At 43.0% G+C, this 17,981-nt stretch overlaps 2 protein-coding genes across 16 annotated transcripts in view; one reads left to right on the top strand and one right to left on the bottom strand.

Annotated features, from left to right (window-relative positions):
• Positions 1 to 3,527: 3,527 nt before the first annotated feature.
• Positions 3,528 to 9,284, bottom strand: TMEM126A (transmembrane protein 126A). Of its 4 annotated transcripts, none has more exons than XM_035343513.1 (5): positions 8,988 to 9,284; positions 8,021 to 8,145; positions 5,255 to 5,448; positions 4,543 to 4,657; positions 3,528 to 3,923 (listed from the first exon to the last, which is right to left on the bottom strand). In XM_035343513.1, exons 1-5 carry the CDS (start codon positions 9,267 to 9,269, stop codon positions 3,719 to 3,721), a joined length of 921 nt encoding a protein of 306 aa, XP_035199404.1. In that variant the 5' UTR covers positions 9,270 to 9,284; the 3' UTR covers positions 3,528 to 3,718. The 4 variants fall into 4 exon arrangements, with proteins under 4 accessions (XP_035199404.1, XP_035199420.1, XP_035199413.1 ...); XM_035343529.1 differs by having other exon boundaries at positions 9,107 to 9,242; XM_035343522.1 differs by having other exon boundaries at positions 8,975 to 9,109.
• An 89-nt stretch (positions 9,285 to 9,373) lies between these two features.
• Positions 9,374 to 17,981, top strand: part of DLG2 (discs large MAGUK scaffold protein 2) — a 1,027,745-nt gene continuing 1,019,137 nt past the window's right edge. For 10 of the 12 annotated variants that reach the window (XM_035343381.1, XM_035343350.1, XM_035343376.1 and 7 more), the window contains exons 1-2: positions 9,374 to 9,532; positions 10,189 to 11,242. In XM_035343381.1, the coding sequence (XP_035199272.1) occupies positions 11,224 to 11,242 (19 nt within the window). In that variant the 5' untranslated portion in view covers positions 9,374 to 9,532; positions 10,189 to 11,223. The remainder of the gene's footprint in view (positions 9,533 to 10,188; positions 11,243 to 17,981) is intronic. The other 2 variants (XM_035343406.1, XM_035343367.1) reach the window with 1 other exon arrangement.

Below are 17,981 nucleotides of genomic sequence, written 5' to 3'. Positions count from 1 at the left end.
GTCCCCTCAGGGACTGCAGCTCCTCTCAGCCACTGTCTCCTCCCGTCCCTGTCCCTGCTGAATCCGCCCCCGGTGCCCTTAAGCCACCATTTGGCCGCTCACCTGCACGGAGCAGGCACCCAGAGGACTGGCTGGCGGCGGGGAAGGGGAGCCGGGCAGCTGTTTCCGTGGGGAAGCAGAGCTGGCCAGGGGGACAGAGATCTCGAACGAAAACCTACATATAAAACAGTACTGCAGCTCAGCTATACGTTACTATTAAAACCTGACAGTTTCTCGTTCAGGTGAGTTTCTCTCTGCCAGGCTCTGTTGTGTAGGGGTTAAAGGAGCGCCGTTTTCCACATCGCCACCTGGTAAGGATCAATACATTCCCATAAAGCGCCATCAGACAGCTTGCTTCGCTTTTGCCAGTCTCATCATGACTGGCTCAGGAAATGGTTTCGCTGGTCCTTGCCTTGCTCTGCCGTAGCGTTTTTAGCTCTGGGTGATAAACAACAGTGAAAAATACAGCCATGTCCTCCTAGTTAGCTGTTTTCCTCTTTTTCTTTTAAAAATTAATATGCACGCAGTAGCCAGTAGACGAGCTACATTTCGAATTAAAAGTGAATGCTTATGCCATTTGAAGTAGGAGTTTTCTGTTGAACTATGTGCCTGATGAGCTGCAAAGGGAAAATAGACATTTACAGTGTGATTACCATACTGTGCTAGTAGCATAGTGAAGAAACATCTCTCTGTTTTCTCCGAAGAGCTTAGCACCACCTGAGGGGAATATCTTTTAACTGACTGAAGAGATGGTATCAAAGTAAATGTTGGAATTATATTCCCAAAACTTGGCATCTCTTGGTTCTTCCAGATCATCAAATTTCTCTTTGGTAAACTTACAAAAAAACTTACTTTCTATTTTTGCAAGTTTTTAAAGCTGCTCTCAAAAGCTTGTGAAGTTTTTTGTGTGAGAATTAACCATGTTCTATTTATAGGGTTGTATTTGCTACCAGTTAGACTGTAAATATTTCAGATTTCTTAGGGTGGCTATTCAACTAGGCTGTATTTAAAGAATACCCTTTTAAACCCCAAGAGGGTTTAAAGAAGTCCCCACGGATTTGTGTAAAACAGTGTAAACAGTGTAAAACTACAGCTCGGCAGCAGCCAATTCTACATTTTTGCACTCAGTTTAAATGGGATACACAGACAGGGAGAAATAACAGTGCCTCTGATCAATGGCCTGAGGATGCCAGGAACAGGACGTGGGTGGGTGATGGGGAGAGGAGGGGGTCATTGGCAGGGGTCTGTGGACCAGAATGTAGCATGGAGATTTGCCAGCAAAAAATGGTAAACAGAGAAGATAAAATTAGTGTTTTTTTTTTTAGTATTGCTCTTAATTCTTTACAGTCTTAGCATCCTTTTGGAAGTAGTTCAGAATTTTAGTTGTCCAAAGTCCATCAATACAGGGTAGTGATATTATATATCAATATATATCTATATAGATGATATATACGGATTGGTATATAGGGTGTGTATATATATATATATTAGGCAGGAATGTTAAGAAAGCAGTAAAAGGCAGCGCTGTGGTGCGTGGGCTGTGATGCACAGGCTGTGAATGGTTTCTTGCTGCTGGAATTGTGGCAGGAGTACAACCGAGACCTGTCCCAACTCAGAGCTTTTCGAAGGGGGAGGCAGTGTTTGTGAGGAGTTTGTTCAGGTTGGTAGGAGGCCAGGAACTAGCCACAGCTCCTCCTTTGACTTCTTGAGTTGGAGAAAAAGGTATGTTGTGTCCCGGGTATGAAATGGAGAACCGAATCAGTATTTTTGCAGAATTCAGTGAAAGCACTTCTTCATGTGTGTCCTGCTGAGCCATGAACCACAATTTCATTCTTTAACTCAATTTTGAGAGCCTCTTCCCCTGTTAAGGAGAAGTACATACAGCATGACTGAAGAATATCCTTTTTTTTTTTTTTTTTTTTATAATTAACATCTTTGCTGACGTGATATTTAGCTTCTTGCCTAGGGAGCGTAGCTGACCGTTGACATGACCTAACATAGGACAACTTAAAAATATATTTGCAATTTGGCTATTCTTCATTTATGCTGGTAGCACACGCTGGTCTTTGCGATGTCTTCAAAGACAACGAGGAATGTGATTTTTTTCCTCTTACATACAATCTTTTCCACCTTCCACTCTTAAAATTTAGAAAAAAGTTGGTCCAAATCAAACCATTAAATATCATAGCACTCACTTTGGTTACTTAGAGAATAATTATCACTTGAATTGCTACCAAAGTAAAAATAGCGTGTGGAAGGTGGCTTTGAATATCACACCTGAAGTGCGAAGATCTGTTTATCATGTTTTAATCACACCTTGTTAAATGCTCAAATAATGAGCACTGAACCACTCATTTCATTCTTAAGAATACTACCGCAAAGTAATAGCTTAAAATACTTTACGCTTGTTTGCCACAGCCAAGTGGTTCTGTTGGTTAAAAACACAACTCCTGGAATTCACTGTCCAGTAAAATATTTGCTCTTTTGAGAATCTGTGAAGTGGGGTGATTAAGATAAGGCCATGATGTCTGCTCAGATACCAGCCAGGATCAGAACACCTCACAGAAATACTTGAGGTTAAGTAAAAGAAACTTACTGTGTGTAACAACTGTTGGGGATGTCTCATTCTGCTGCTTGCCTGTACAAATGAGGTCACTGCTCCTCGTTAGAGAGAAACAGCGCAGTATTTCCCTGCTGTAACAAGTCTGTTAGGAAAAATAAGTAGATAAATTTAGTTTAGAACTCACTTAATCTATTCTTCATCAGTATCAGAGCACAAATTTCCAATTAAACCACCTAAGAGTCTTGGTGCTTAATTTTCATTAATCTATATATTGCTGTTTTCATCTCTGGGGACAGTAGAATCTTATGGCAATGTGGCTGCTGCTCAGTTATCCCAGGTTTTACTGTGACGACCATGTAACAGATTGAGATGATTCTTGATTCAGAATCTTGATTTAGTTCTCAAACTGGAGAATACACTGAAGATCGCTGATTTTCCTACTGCGTTAGGTATTCATATTAGAATGGTTTGTGATGGAAGGGACCTTAAAGCCCACCCAGTCCCAACCCCCCACCATGGGCAGGGACACCTCCCACCAGCCCAGGTTGCCCAAAGCCCCATCCAGCCTGGCCTTGATCACCTCCAGGGATGGGGCATCCACAGCTTCTCTGGGCAGCCTGCACCTGCGTAGCGTGACCCGTGTAACAGGAGAAACAGCATGATGTTTGAAGAAATTCTCTCCTAGTGGATTGAAGTTCAGGGAGGAAAATATTCAGACTTTGGGGAATCTCAAGAAAAAAAAATCTAGCCTGTTTTTTATTTTAAATCAGTGTGGGTTGCATTATTATATTATCACTAAAAAGCCTTTTTCAGTAATATTTATGCAGGTTCCAGAAAACAGCATCACTACCTTAGAGCCAAACATTAAGCAATATAAAATATATTTTTCTCAATTTCTGAAGAAAAACACCTGTCCTTACAGAGCTGTTTAGTAAGGTGTACTTTAATAAGCCAGGCAAAACTAAAATCTTTATTTCCATTTAAGTTCAGAGCTGAAGAGAATATCAGCAGAGTCTTGACCTTGTTTTTTTGTTTGTTTGTATTAAAAAAGACAGCAAGCAAAAACTTCTTTCTTTGTTTATTACTTAGCCAAGGCAATTGGAAAGTTCTTTCACTTCAGGCTTGTAGCTCTTCAGGATCCCTGCTTGGCTTCATGTTCTCTAGTATTTTGATGTATATTCCATGATGCTTAGTGGCGAGATAAAATCCAGTCAGAACCTGTACCAGCACACCAAAACTCATCTTTCTAAAGACAGGCTGAGAAACCGTGAGCCAGAAGCGTAGTAAGTTCTCCTTCCCTGGCAAGGGAGATGAAGAATACCTAAAGAACAAAAAAAGTGGTAGAAACGTTAGTTTTTTTTTTTTCTGCATCCAATTTGAAAATCAGTATTTAAGTCCTTACAAATACTTTGGTGGATATTCATTCTCTCCCTCCTCTCCGAACTTAAATTCACCTGGTGGCAATGGGCACTGCGTTCTCTCTGCAGATAAATACCAGAAGACCCCAGTGCATGGTCAAGGGGTTTTGCCAGGTCTCACCATCCCCTCGTGGCGCTCTGACCTCAACCTACAGAATTTAGCCGCCAGGGAGTTTGGGTGCTGGGCCCTGCTCAGCACCAGGAACATTTCCCAGCTGCCCAGCCAAGCACCACTGGACGATTTCCAACCCTCGGCAGGCTGGCAACTGCAACTTAAGTTTAGCGTGGAACCACGGTGTGCCTGGGTTTCTTAAGTGCTTTACAATGGATCAGTTTTGTAGATCTTGGTAGCACAGCTCTTATGAACTTGTCCCTGTAATTAGTTGATTAATGTCAATTCCCTTCCATATAGGAAAACCATGCAAAAGGATAAGTGTGCAAAGACTGAAAATCCACAGAATTTAAACTGAGAACTGAAGATCTGACAGACAATTACACTCACTGCAGGTTAATAAGACATACCTGGCGGCAAGGCTTGCACTCACAGGGAGAGCCATGATAACAGGATAGAGACCACCCACAACAGCCCCTACCAGTCCTCCTCTGATCACTGCGCAGACTTCACAGTTCAGCTCACCTGCACGATAGACAGAACATTTCATCGTCACCATGCAGCACGTACGGTCCCTCCCACGGGGTGCCGTCCTTCCCGAACTGAGCCTGTGGGGTTTGCCCACAGGCTGCAGCTCTTCCAGAACTGCTCCCACACGGCTCCATACCACGGGGTCCATCCCCCAGGAGCAAACTGTTCCAGCACGGATCCCCCATGGGCGGCAGCTCCCCCCAGACCCCCTGATCCTGCGTGGGCTCCTCTCCATGGGCTGCAGCTCTGGCCTGGGGCCTGCTCCTGCAGCCGCTCTCCATGGGCTACAGCCTCCTCCAGGCCACATCCACCTGCTCCACCAGGGGCTCCTCCACAGGCTGCAGCGTGGAGATCTGCTCCTTGTGGGACCCTTGGGCTGCAGGGGGACAGCCTGCTCCACCAGGGGCCTCTCCACGGGCCACAGGGAAACTTGTGCTGCATGCCTGGCAACACCTCCTGCCCTCTTTCTGCGCTGACCCACTCACAGCTTGAAGAACTCACTGCCCAATGTATTTCTCAAATTCCCCTTTAGCAGCCAGCATTTTCAAGAAAGCAAAGGCCTTTTGAAAACATGAAATAATGAAGTTTTACCTGCAAATAAAGGTTCGCGCACAAAGACTTCATAAACTGCTGCTGTTGAGAGAAATGGAATAACAGCCATCGGCAAAGCAGATACTATGGCAGCTTTTCTGACGTTTAGGATCTTCCTGAAGTAATTATTTGCTGTTAAGCCACATATGCTCGAATTTAACGCAAGGAAGTATGATCCATGATTGCAAAGGTTCCTGTAAAAAAAAGGAAAAGAAATAGTTGCAGTTATGTGCTATAATTCATTTCTGAGTACTCTGCAGTAAGAAGGGATGTAAATCTCTTGCAATACGACATGAGGAGTAATTACTTTCAGCAGCAACCACTGCAGCATCCTTTGCTCTAAGCCTGAGCTTACACCTGTGTCCTGAGTGAAGTGTCAGAATCACTCTGAAGCCTTTTCTACATTTTTTTTGTTACAAGTAATGGAAGTTTTAACACATTTGTTCTCGTAGTCAGTGTGTTTCTAAGGAGAATGGCTTCTGAGAAAAAATCCCAGCTAGCTCCTGAGATCAGCCTCATTTCTAGCCTGCGTAACTGGAAGTACAGATTTAGTTTTCAAGAGCTTACAGTATAGACTGGGGGGACGATGGCAACAGAGATGTTCACACATGGTAAAAATCTGTAACATGGTGAACACACACTAGAACCAAGTCTGGTCAGAGACAGGCAGCAATTAATAGCCTGACAAGCATTTCCCACTGGAGCGCATTCCATCACAGCAAGCAACAGAAGAGAGGGAATGGAAACGTGCACCAGTTTGACGAGCCTGATGAGCAGTCCATGATTTATTTCATTTGACTTGCAGAAAGAAGCTGTGTGTTTTTATCTTTATCATTATACCTGGCAGTCAGTTGATTAGTGGAAACAATACTTCACTTTAGGTTTCCCCAGATGTAAAAATCCCAAGAACGACAACTATTGCCAGGCAGAGCAATTCACAGGAAGGCACATTGGCTCTCAGGCTGTGCCAGTGTTATTATGTTAAAAGTGTGTTTTAAAATGTATCGTAAGCTGGATTTACCACTGAAGACCTAAAGAAAATCGAATATTTAACAGGTCAAATTTTACGCTAGGCCAAATGTCATGTTTATGTGCACAACTGCCAAATGTGACCATCCCTAAAGCATTTAGCAATTAAAATACATGTTTTTTAAAATCCACCTATTGAAAACTCTTCCCCATTTTAATGCTCAGAGCAACGTTAAACACTGACAAACCTTACCAAAGACCTCACACATTTAAGTACTGATTTTGCAAAACCTTAACATTACCAGCATCTGACATCAATAATAATTATTTATCCTTCTGAATGGGAAAATACTTTTGTGGTACAGATCATGTTTTCAAACAGGGAAAAAATGCTACTAACTATTCAGCTACAATGTTATGCTTATTCAGCAGAAGCCTAGCTCTTGCCCTTAGGAGTCAGAGTGTTTGCTTGCTTTAAGAAATGGGCCTATTTGCTTCTCAGATCACCATTCTTACAGTATCTGGTGTCATTCACAGAACATTCCCGTTTCTGAAAACCAGCCATTTTATTCTATATTTACAGTCAAAGTGAAATGCACGTATGCGTATGTGCAGAGGAAACCAAAGCGGAGCACACTGATGTACCCAGGATGAGCTCAATTTCTTATGGTTTACTGATATATGGAACAGCTGTACTCAAAAATAAAAAAAAAAAAGAAAAAAGAAAGGAAGGCTTTGTTTTTGTTTGTTGAAATATTAGCTCCCTCACATTAAAATCTTGAGCTTTTGGGACATTCTGCCATTCTTTTATGACACCTATTTCTTCCCAAGGCCCAACAACGTCTAGGTACCACAGTTTCTATCAAGATGTTACCGTGTCACCACTGAGGTATTTGCCTCCCCCTTAGTTCCCAGGCCTTCTGGGGAAGGAGAAGTGTTGTAAGTTGCGCGCAAGCACAGCAGATCCTACACAAAGCTATACCACCAGTAACGGTAAGGATAAAGGCCTGGCGTTGTCCTTTCTCACCTGTGTGGGGAGGCCCTGTGTTATTAGCTGTAGTTTGCTTAGACTGCAATTTCATCCTATTAAAAAAAAAAAAAAAGCTTCCCATTACTCTAAATTATTCGTACACAGTTTATGCAAGATACACACGTGTAAACCAGCTCAGGAGAGTAAGGTTTTGCACTGAAATACCGTGCCACAAAGCACAAAAATGCCTGTGAGGCCCATAAAACACTTACCTATTTTTGAGCCGTGCTGAAGCCCTGCTGATGAGCCCGGTGTACAGCTCTGGTCTACTTTTACCCCACCGCCTGCCCGCTTCAGTCTCACCTTCCTGAAGTGGGGGAGCCGTGCAGAATGAAATGCAGAAGCTAGGAGCTTGATGCTCGCTAGGTTCTGGCCCCAGGACAGCTCTGCTGGATGCAGGATGATTCCTGCAGAACCACAAGGGTATCTGCCCTATGCTCTCCAACATTTGTTTCCTAGAAAATCTGTTACCTCTAGCACAGGGCTGTATGAAGGCTCAGAGCTAATCAGTGCTAATCAGCCAGCCTGGAACCCTAAGCACTGGGGAGTTCATGCCAGAAAGCAACTGAGCAGGAACACCAAGAAGAGGGAGCTAAACATATTAAAGAAATACACAAACCAAGTTTTCTGTTCTGGACAAAAATTAGCGCCTTTGCAGTTCAGTATTTTTGAAGCTGCAAGGAAGATTTGCAATATAAAAGCAAAGAAAAAAGCCTCCAAAAGACTTTAAATGTTTGCTGCAGTTCATTTATTTTACCAACACTTACTGGTCTCTTGTAGGAAGCTCATTTAGCAACTTCTGTATGATTTCCATCCGCTTTATTCTTTCCAAATATAGTCTCTGCGCCGGAGAATCTAGTTCAAGAAATTCTCTTCCTGTCATCTTGAAGTCCTGGATCATAGGGAACAAGCTAAGAAATGTAATCAGTTACACGCCCCCAATACGTACCAAATGAACATTTAGATTCTCTTTCAGTACGCAATCGCTATTTCATAGTTTTCACGATGGAGTTTTCAGATGTAGAGGGCACAATCCAGCTTCAGAAGGCTGATATTTGACTACATGAGCCCTAACAAACTGCTTTCTTTAGCAGCAGCACGCTGCAGCTGGGGTTTAACAAGTGCCCTAAGCCATACAACACCTGCTAAACTCCCCCAGGAGAAGGACTGCTCAATGATGGGCAGTGTAATCGTTTTTCTTCCAGCCTGATCACCTTTGATACAAGGCCTGTGGCACGATGAAGGGCACCAACAGCACCACTGCTTTGGGCGGCTCTAAATTGACATCACTGTCAAAACGAAAACTAAAAAGAAATCCATGCTTTGTAAAGAATTAACTGCATCATGAGGCTGTATACTCTGATTTAACGTTCCACAACTAAGAGCTTTTAGCATTGGTACTGCTAGCTGCTTAGCCAGAAAGCTTACAAGTTTTTGACCAGGCACTGCATTTAGCGACTAAAATGCATTTTCTTAGACATCTTTCCACAGAAGGGAGCTTCCCAAACTTAAATCCGCTTCCCAAACTTGCCCTCGTTCCTTCCCTGACCGGGGAGCCGCTCCCCGCAGCCCCACTGCAGGCCTGTGCCTGGTTTCACCTCAGGACACACGCGGGGGGGGGGAGGGGGTGGGGGAGGGAGCAGCGACGGCGGAGCTGGGCCTCGCCCCCTCGCCGACCCTCCTGAGGGAAAAAAAAAAAAAAATTAAAAACGGCGAAATACCGAGGCAGCTCGCTCTGGGAGGCGGCTCTCCGCAAGCTTCCAGTCCCAGCTCCCTCCACAAACCCCAAGAAGGCCCCGACACCGCGCTCTGAGGCGTCCCGGGACCGCGGTCCGCCCGCCTCCCCCTCTCACCGAGCCGCTCCGCCTCAGGGCCCCGGCCGCCTACAACATGGCCGCCGCCACGCCCGGCTCCGTACAACATGGCTGCTCCCAGCCGCCGTACAACATGGCTCCTCCCACCCGTTCCTGCACGGCTCCTCCCATCTCCCGCCCTCCCCCTTGCGGGCGCCACCATCTTGTTTCAGAGGTTTCAGAGGACGCCTTTGATTGGGCGTCCCGCCCCGGCGGCGCAGCACGGCGGTTTCCCATTGGCTGCTCGGGCGGCGGGCGAGGGCTGGCTGCCCGTTGCTAGGGGCGGCGGATGGCGGCGGATGGCGGCGGCGGCGGCTCCTCCATGGAGACGGGGCTGAGCGGGGAGCCTGCAGCCGGCGGCCCAGACGCGGGGACTCCCCCTAGCGGAGCGAGGAGCCCTCCATGGGGGGAGGCCCAGCCCTCGGGGTAACCCGCTGACCCTCTCCCCTCACGCCCCGCGGCCCCTTTCCCCTCAGGGCCCGCGGTCCCGTTCCCCTCAGGCCCTGGGCCCCATTCCTCTCAGTCCCCCCCGGTCCCATTCCCCTCAGACCCGTCACCCCTCTCCGGCCCGACCCCTGCCTTTGCCCTTTCCCCCTTCTCGCCTTGCCGCCTGTCCTCCTTCGTGTCCGTCCCTGCCCCCGGCTGCATCCTCCCTCCGCCCCAGCTCCGTCCTCATCCTGAGGAAAACGGTCTTTTCCCTTAAATCTAGCCCGGTTCTGCATCCCACCCCAGTTCTCCTGGGGGCAAACCAGCCCCCTCTGCGCTGTCCCGCTCCAAAAAGCACCAGGGAGTCCCCTTCTGGGGCTAGAGAAGAAAGGTGGGGGGGAAGCTGAGACAGATCTCAGTTGTGAACATTAAAGAGCAAAACAGCGCCGCCCCCCCCCCCCCCCCTTCACCAATTCAGTTTCAGCCTCCTAAAGAAGCTGATGCAAAGCAAAGCCCTGTCATGTGCACCACAGCTCCTCGTGTGGGGAAGGGAAGCATTTGGAGCTTCTCCACCTTTTTCATAGTATTTTTTTTTTCCTAACGAACTAGATGAGGAAAATCTATCCCTTTTCTGTTTGTCTCTTTTTGTTTTTCAGAAAAAGGGAGAGAGAGAGCTCATGTTGAAGCCAACCAGCTGCACTTCTGAGTGGGAAACTCTGGACTGATCTCATGGCTTGCTTTTTGTTTCAGTAATCCTTCATTATCTCTGAAAATGAACCATTTGTGAAGCTCTTCTCCTAACTCTCCTTATCCCTCTCTGACGAGGTGGCTGTTTTGCAAGGGAAGAAATGGCATGAAGTAAATGACTCCACTAGAAAGCAATCTGCTTTGCCAAAGTGCCCAGTGAGCAGCACTGTCACTTTAATAATTCCAGGTCAAGGGATTGCTTTCCTCCTTTTCAATCCTCTCTTTTAATACATGGGAGGATCAGCGGGACATTAAAGACTGTAAGGCTGGGTGGCTTGCAGATAATAAAAATGAAAGTGACTGGCCAGTGATTTCTGGTGGGTAAGAGGGTGATATTTGAAGGCTGTTGTCTGGTGAGGAAAAAGGGACCTTTTCAGTCCGCTGTGTAATCAATGCATAGCTAGCAAAATTCATTCAAGAAGTGAAAGAAGTTTAAAGAGTCACTCTGGATTGTTTTTTGTCTTCCTCCTTCTTTGGATTATTTGGGAGTTTTTGTCCTGCAAATAACGTGGTTTTGAGCATGTACAGGTGGAGTATTTGAGACAGCTGCCTAGAGATGGACTGTGCCTTAATTGTATTACATAAAATCTTTTAATTTTCAAACTTTGCTGCCAGAAGAGGAGTTGTAATAGGGTTTTGTATTGCCAAGGAGCATTTTCTCTTGTATTTTTATAGATTCAAATATATTTTAAAGAAATTGAAAGCATCTCTTAAATCAAAAAGCTTCTTTTTTCCCCTTTTTTTCTTATTTATGGGAAGCATCGGAAATCCAATACAAGAAAACAGCAAGTACTGATAGAAATGAAGATTGAAGCTGCATTTCCTAACTGAACTGTAGGAGTGTTTTGCAATAGATAGCGAGATCCTGACCTCGCAGTGCTCCAGTAGTACATCGTTAATACCTAAATAAGTGCTTGCAACCAGATTCAGGAGTAGGAAGAAGAATGCCAGTCAAGAAGAAAGGTGGGCAATGAAGCTTCATATCTCATTTTGCATCTCCATGTTGTTGGATTGTTGATTTCTGGTACTCCTAATTTGAAATTAAAAGTGTTTTAATGGGGGATTGATTTTTTTTTTTTTTTTTTTCTGCGCTGAAAATGGGAGAAAAATCAGTGCACTCACAATAGTAATTGTTAAAAGTATTTTTATGGCATGTTTTAAGATCTGTCTTTGTCAAATTTGGCCTTAAATATTTATTTTGTAAGGGTCAGCCATCAGAGATCTTGAACAGACACCAAGAGGAAAGCTTGGCATTTAATATTGTGTGAAGCCTGTCTTACCAACACTAATGAATTTTAAATTCATGGATTTGGGCTATTTTCTATTCTTTACCTGTTTGGCGGATAAACATCAGCCAGCAGCAGCAGCGTAAACAAATAGCAAAGTTTCAAAGTTAATTTTAAATAAAAGTTCCATCAGTTGTATTTTGAAGGTGATTTGAACGTGTTTTTTAAAATGCAACTTTAATTAACTTTGATTTCCGTGCTGTAATACAATATGAAAGTACTACATCTATGAGTGTAATGTGGCAGCATTTAAGAAAAGATGACCAGCCTCGTGTTTTGCCCCTTCTGCCATAAAGTCTGTGATTACAGCAAGTATAGAAGCAGCTTTGGAAAATGTGGTTGCCAGCTATCAGTCAAGAATTGGGAAATATTGGGGAAAATTCTTACCCTGAAAACACTTGTAGACCTTAGGTTATTTCTGGTAAACATGGCACGTATTTAAAGTTTCAGAAAACGCTAACAGAATAAATTGCAAGCAAACCTTTTCTATTCAGCTCATCTCTCCAGATGTCCTAGGATTTGACACATCCCTGGGTCTGATACCAAAGCGTGGGGGAAGGAACAAAAAGTGAATGTTTCCCAATTCAAACGGGGATACAGTCAGTGTGACTTTTCATTTCCCTGGTAGGCAATATCCCTTCGGTGTTGGTTATGAGTTAGCATTTACTGTGTAAATAATAATAATAAAACCACACAGATTGCTAGGAGTGCTTATAAACCAAAAACAACAAATGGCATTTTGTGATTTTAATAGATGATGTAGAAACAAAATTTCAAAACTGAAATGTTTTAATGAATCATTGTCATTCACGTAATTACTTACAATTATATGTAGTAGCAATGGGATCATGTATGGAGGAATATCACCCTTAATAATTCTCGTTGCTGTTCTCTAACACATCACCCTAATGCACTGTGAGGCTTGCATGCTTTACCTGTTTACAGAAGGAAAACTAAGACAGACTTTTTAGACTTTAACCGTTAACTCTGAATTAGGTGATCGACACTGAGGATGTTGTTGTGCAGGATGTTTCAGGTTCAGAATACTTGCAGGATTTTGGGGGTGCAATCTTATGGGGTCCTTCGTGCAGGAAGTTAGAAGGGCAATCACAGCGGTCCCTTCTGGCCTTAAAAATTGGTGAATTTCCTCTTTGTTTCCAGACAGTCTAGTTCTGTCTTAACATATATCAAGGCTTTGATTTCTTCTATTTTGCCAAATTTTAAATATAATCTCAAGAGACCCAAATATCCTCCTTGAAATACTTTAAATTATCCCATCAGTCAGCGTGCTGAAGTTGCCAGTGTGAATGTATTTGGGTATTAAAAAGATACTGCTAAAAATGTATTTAAGTGTATGAATGGCAGGATTAAAATTGTTAGTGAATCAGCAACTTTATTATTATTTTGGATGGCTTAATTTGTCTACTCCATGCAATAGACTCCAACTTTCTGAATGTAATTAAAAGCTTGCTGACAACTTGAAACACGCTATCAGTTAAAAAAAAAAAAAGCTGCTTTTGTTGTAAGTACTCCACAATATTCCAGTGACCAAAGGAGATTGATGTTTTTTTCCCTGTGGGTTTTCTTTTTTATTTTACCCGTTTGTTTGCTTTATGTTTGTGACAGCACTTTGTCTCTAACTGGCTTTGTGTTTCTGTTGATAATTTGTTTTCCCTTTCTGGTTTTTATGTACTTGGGAGTTTGGGAGTTCATGTCTTCTGTCCTCCTCACCCATGCCATCTGTGGAAATCTCGGTGGGGCGCTCGCTTCTAGGTTGTACAAGATGATACGTTTCAATGGCATCGATAAAAACAGGATAATCCCTTTTCATTTCAGCTCTTCCCTACGTGTTGCTCTTTTGGATTTGATCAAAATATTCTCCTAAACTCGGTACGGAGACCATTATTTTTTAAATATCCTGGTATTTATCCCTGGAAGGTGTTTCCAAACACTGCATTCCTTGGCATTGACCAGTGGTGGGTCCTTCTAAAGAACAGTGAATGCCTTTTGGGGATTAGTTTTTTTCACATCCAGCACTAGTTTCAGATTTCACATAGCTTTGGACATAATTTGCATTCCTTAATGCTTAATGCAGTGTCTGCCATCTTGCTTTTAAAAGTCTAGACCTGCTTAGGCAGAAAAAATAGATTACTAGTAAAAAACATACAACTTAGAGGAAACACCAGTTCCATATGGATGTGGAGAAAGAGGCATGCTACTGGTTGTCATGTTTGTGTCAGTATGCCAGGCCTTTGGCTGATGTGTTAGGGTGACATGATTTTCTTTTATTTTTTCGGGAGGGAAGTAAGGCTCCATGTTCCCAAGAATATGGATGGAGTTGGCACACTTGTCAGTCTCAAGAGAGGACAAAAACAAGGCTGGAAACGGAGAGGGAAGTACCCTGCAGGTGCTGAATGGGCTCCGTTTAGATAAGGGATGAGACACTGTGTTGGTGCTTTTACTGCTGTTACATGATGGAACAAACGACTGTTCTCTTTGGCTTTTGGTTGCTCATCTTTCACTTGTTTTAGGTACACTGGATTTTATATCAAACTAGGCATTTGAGTTTAGCGACAAAATTACTTGTTGGACAGTGCTATTTGGAGACAATGCGGAATGCACAAATTTGAGAATTAAATTCATTATTTTCTCTTAATTTATGCTTTACTTTCCCAAATAAACTAGGGTGTGTTTGAGTACAACTATTCAGAACAAATTTATGGAACTTCTTGAAGAAATCTTCACTTTAAAATGAAGTAGTACTACCATACAGAAGAATCTTAGTAAGCGAAGTCAGCTTTTCGTATATTTTTACATTTCTTCTCTTCTTTCCTCCCAGAGATAGCCCAGTTGATTTCTGTTAACGGTAAGGAACTATATTTAGATTTGTAAGTGCATTTATTTTGGATTCATGCACTAAATATTGAAGAGCATGAAGTGTTGCTGCAACTCATTCATGTCTTTCACAGTGACAGAAAAAAACTAATTAAGTCCACGCTCCTCTGTGCTAGAGACCAGATTCCAGATTTGAGCCCTGCTTGTGATCCACACGGCTGTGGCAGGAGCCGCCACACCTGGACGCCTGGCTGCACGACTGCTAACCCTGCCAACACCTTTACACTTCTGGCTGTGTCTAGGTGGTAGGAGTGGGGTTTATACTGTCCTCACCCCATTTTGCAGCTCTGAGATGGAAAGGAACCATATCTTGAGCCAGATGCACCCTGTGGGCTGCCATGAATATTTTGACTCTCTGCATTGTAGTCAATTTATGAAGGCATGCTGGTTCTGTTTTACATAGACTTTTTTTTTTTTTTTTTCATCATACCTCTTATATAATGAAACGCTTTCAAGGACATATTTTATCAAACTGATCAACAAGAAGAATTAAAAAGCCTTGATCTGATCCCTCGTGGACTGCGCCATTTAGGAGAATGTGACAGCTACGCTAGGAAATGTTGGATTATGCAGTGATAATACATATTTTATGTGGCTGGTTTGTTGAAAGGAAGGCATCTAAAACAACTGGGCAGGAATTATAAAAGCAAAGTTTATAGAGAGCCAGACAAAGTTGGCTCCTCTTAATGCTCTGGAGTCCTTTGTGCCCTGAACTTCTTTTTAAGTAACAACATTTCAATTTAGGACTGTAACTTCTGGTGCTCAGAAATGTTGGTGAATGTAGTTGCAGGCTTCTGACAGCCTACTAAGCAGGAGATCCAGTAGGTTTTGAAGTAGATTTGTGTTTCGCGTTTCATTTTAGTAAGTATTACAAGCTTTTTGTCATCTCAGTTGCTGAATAAATTTTCTCAAATAAGCACGTGGCTAAAAAGCCACGTTACTCACTCCAAGTTCTGTCAAACTACCTTACAGTTTTTACAGAGAATCGACAGGGAGCAGAGCAAAGTTGTAGGCTAGGCTTACAGACTACGAAAAGCACAATTTTTGTTTCCCAAGAATTGAACAAGTGGCAGAAAATTGCTGCCTAAACTTTCCCAACTTCCACCACAGGGCTATGACTGAAGGATGTAGCTGCTTCCCTGGCAGTAATCTTTTTCTAGCCACAGGGTGTTCCCTCTGTGAGAAGCAGCGACACATTTTGCACACAAAAGGACCGTAGGAGCAGACACAGTGTAGAACAAGTCTTTGTAAAAATACAGGCTGCAAAGTTATGGTGACTCTGGATTGGAAGTAGTGAATTTTATGGGCTTTTTTTGAATTCTACCATCGTTCTGCTGTTTGTCAGATTTTCTTACACAGATCCAGCCCATTTTAGTTGCCTCACGTACACAGGGTGCCCACCTTATTATTCCAGGGGACTGCTTTAGTCAGCAAAGAGACTTTTACCCCCAGTGAGGGCATTTTGACCCACCTGAGGTCTAAATTTTCCTCTTGGCTCTTGTCCTCCTCATCGGCATCGGGAACACAGGGTAGCCACGCTCACTGGGCTCAGGTGGGTGATATCTCAGCCTCTCCTTTAATGTGTAGGGGGAAAAAACATTTCTTTGCCTGAGATCTTTATGAGAGCTGACGTTGTGTATTCCGTGAGTGCTATAAATTAACACTATTTGTTATTTTTGTCAGGAAAAAGTGTTACAAATTGTTGTACTGTTAGTCACTACAACTGGAAGCAGCCATGCTGTTGATTGAGACAAGAGGCAGCTGTGCATCCTCTCCTCCCATTCCTGTTAAACGCATATTGCACGCAGTGGAAGTAACGGAATCTTGCATGATAAGCATTTTTTTTCCCTTCTCAGCCTCCCTTCTTTCCTTCTGAATTTGTTCCAGATGGTCAAGTTAGATGTCAGAGGGTGACCGTGGAGAAAAAGCTGAATTTGTAACTGGTAGGCCAGGGTGCTAAAAGGTGCTTTTGCAGCCCCTGCTTCAGCATTTTGCTGAAAATTGCTGAAATTCTCATTTTGAGAATTACTGCCTTACTCAGTTTTCCTTATTTTGATTGAGCCATATCAGGTTTGTGCTTCTTACAAAGTATTTAAGGTCTGTTTTACTATGGTATCTTGTATTTACGGAGGATTAAACCAGTGCCAAACAACATCTTTATAAAAATAAAGATCACGTTTTCTCTTGCCATATTAATCCCAGAAATAGCCAGTGGGGCTCCCTTGGCCTGATGGGTGATGACAGTAGTAACCAACATAAAAAATATGTGAAGAAACCATTTGCTTTTTAATGGTTTCTTTTGCTGCTTTTCAGAGGAGCTTTTGTTGCCATCAAACTTTCTTCACCAAGATAATTTAGTGTAAGTGCCCTTAAGTCTGTCTTCACTTTGGGGAAGAAGAGGTAAATGCTTCCTTCAGATCACATTTGTCAGAAAGGTGAGTGAAGGTGAGTCATTCTCTCCTTCCTTCTGGGAAGGAGAGAATCTGGACAATTTAGGGTTCTACAAACAAACCAGCATATTGTGCTTCACACGGCTCTCTCCCCTAGCAGTATGGCATATGTCGCTACCCTGCAGAGGAGTAATTCGTCACCTTCCAGTTCAGTCCTGGGTGTTGTGCTCTCCAGCAACACCATCTTGGGGACGAATGCCTGCTGAGCTGTGCTTTTGATAAACAAAGCCACCACAAATAAACCTCAAACCAAATTTTGCCGGTGTATAGATTCAATTGTTTAACATCCAAAATGTAGAATTCATTATTTTTTTTTATCAGCTGAAAGACTCCAGTCTTATACAAAGGATCTTAAATGAAAAAAATCCAAAGTGGTTCTGGGAAAATGTAAGATCATAATACATGTTTTGGTAATAAATAAGACTTGATCTCATTCCATTTCTTATTTTTATTTATTTATTTATTGCATCTCCAGAAAGATGTCAGTGTTACGGGGTTAGATCTGAATTTTCGTAATTCCACATTGTTTTCTTTCATGCGAAACAATGCTTGTTTTGTATGAGTTTGGAAGTTATTTATTCCAGAACAGATGCCTTTTTGTTAGCTGTCTGCCTCGTTCCAGTTTTCACATCTATGTTATTTTTAAATTTGAATCTTTTAAAGCAAAAACATACAACAGCTGTAATAAGTGTATAACTCCTGTTTTTCACTCGTACAACTATCCACCAAGTTCCACTAGCCTTGTGTATGGAATACAGCTACGTTTGTACAGCTAGATTTTTGTGGATGACACCGCTGTTCTTCAAAGCACGGCTCTTTCATATTTTTGTGACTGCTAAGCTCTGTCAAGTTGCCTTTATTCTGCTGCATGAACAAGAGGTTTTCATTTGGCGCTACATCATTTTGGGGGGTGCGTGGCTTCATTTTCATTCTGTCTTCCTATTTGCATTGCTGATTTTTACACCTAGATTTTAATGTTGTGACACTTGAAAGGCAGAAACAAGAAGTTCAGGTGAAGCTAATTACACTTCCAGGGTTTCTCTGATTCTAAAAGGAGCTTCAGAGCCCCCA

Source organism: Oxyura jamaicensis, chromosome 1, assembly GCF_011077185.1.
Source record: "Oxyura jamaicensis isolate SHBP4307 breed ruddy duck chromosome 1, BPBGC_Ojam_1.0, whole genome shotgun sequence".
Classification (NCBI taxonomy): Eukaryota; Metazoa; Chordata; class Aves; order Anseriformes; family Anatidae; genus Oxyura; species Oxyura jamaicensis.
This window is presented reverse-complemented; position numbering and strand designations above follow the sequence as displayed.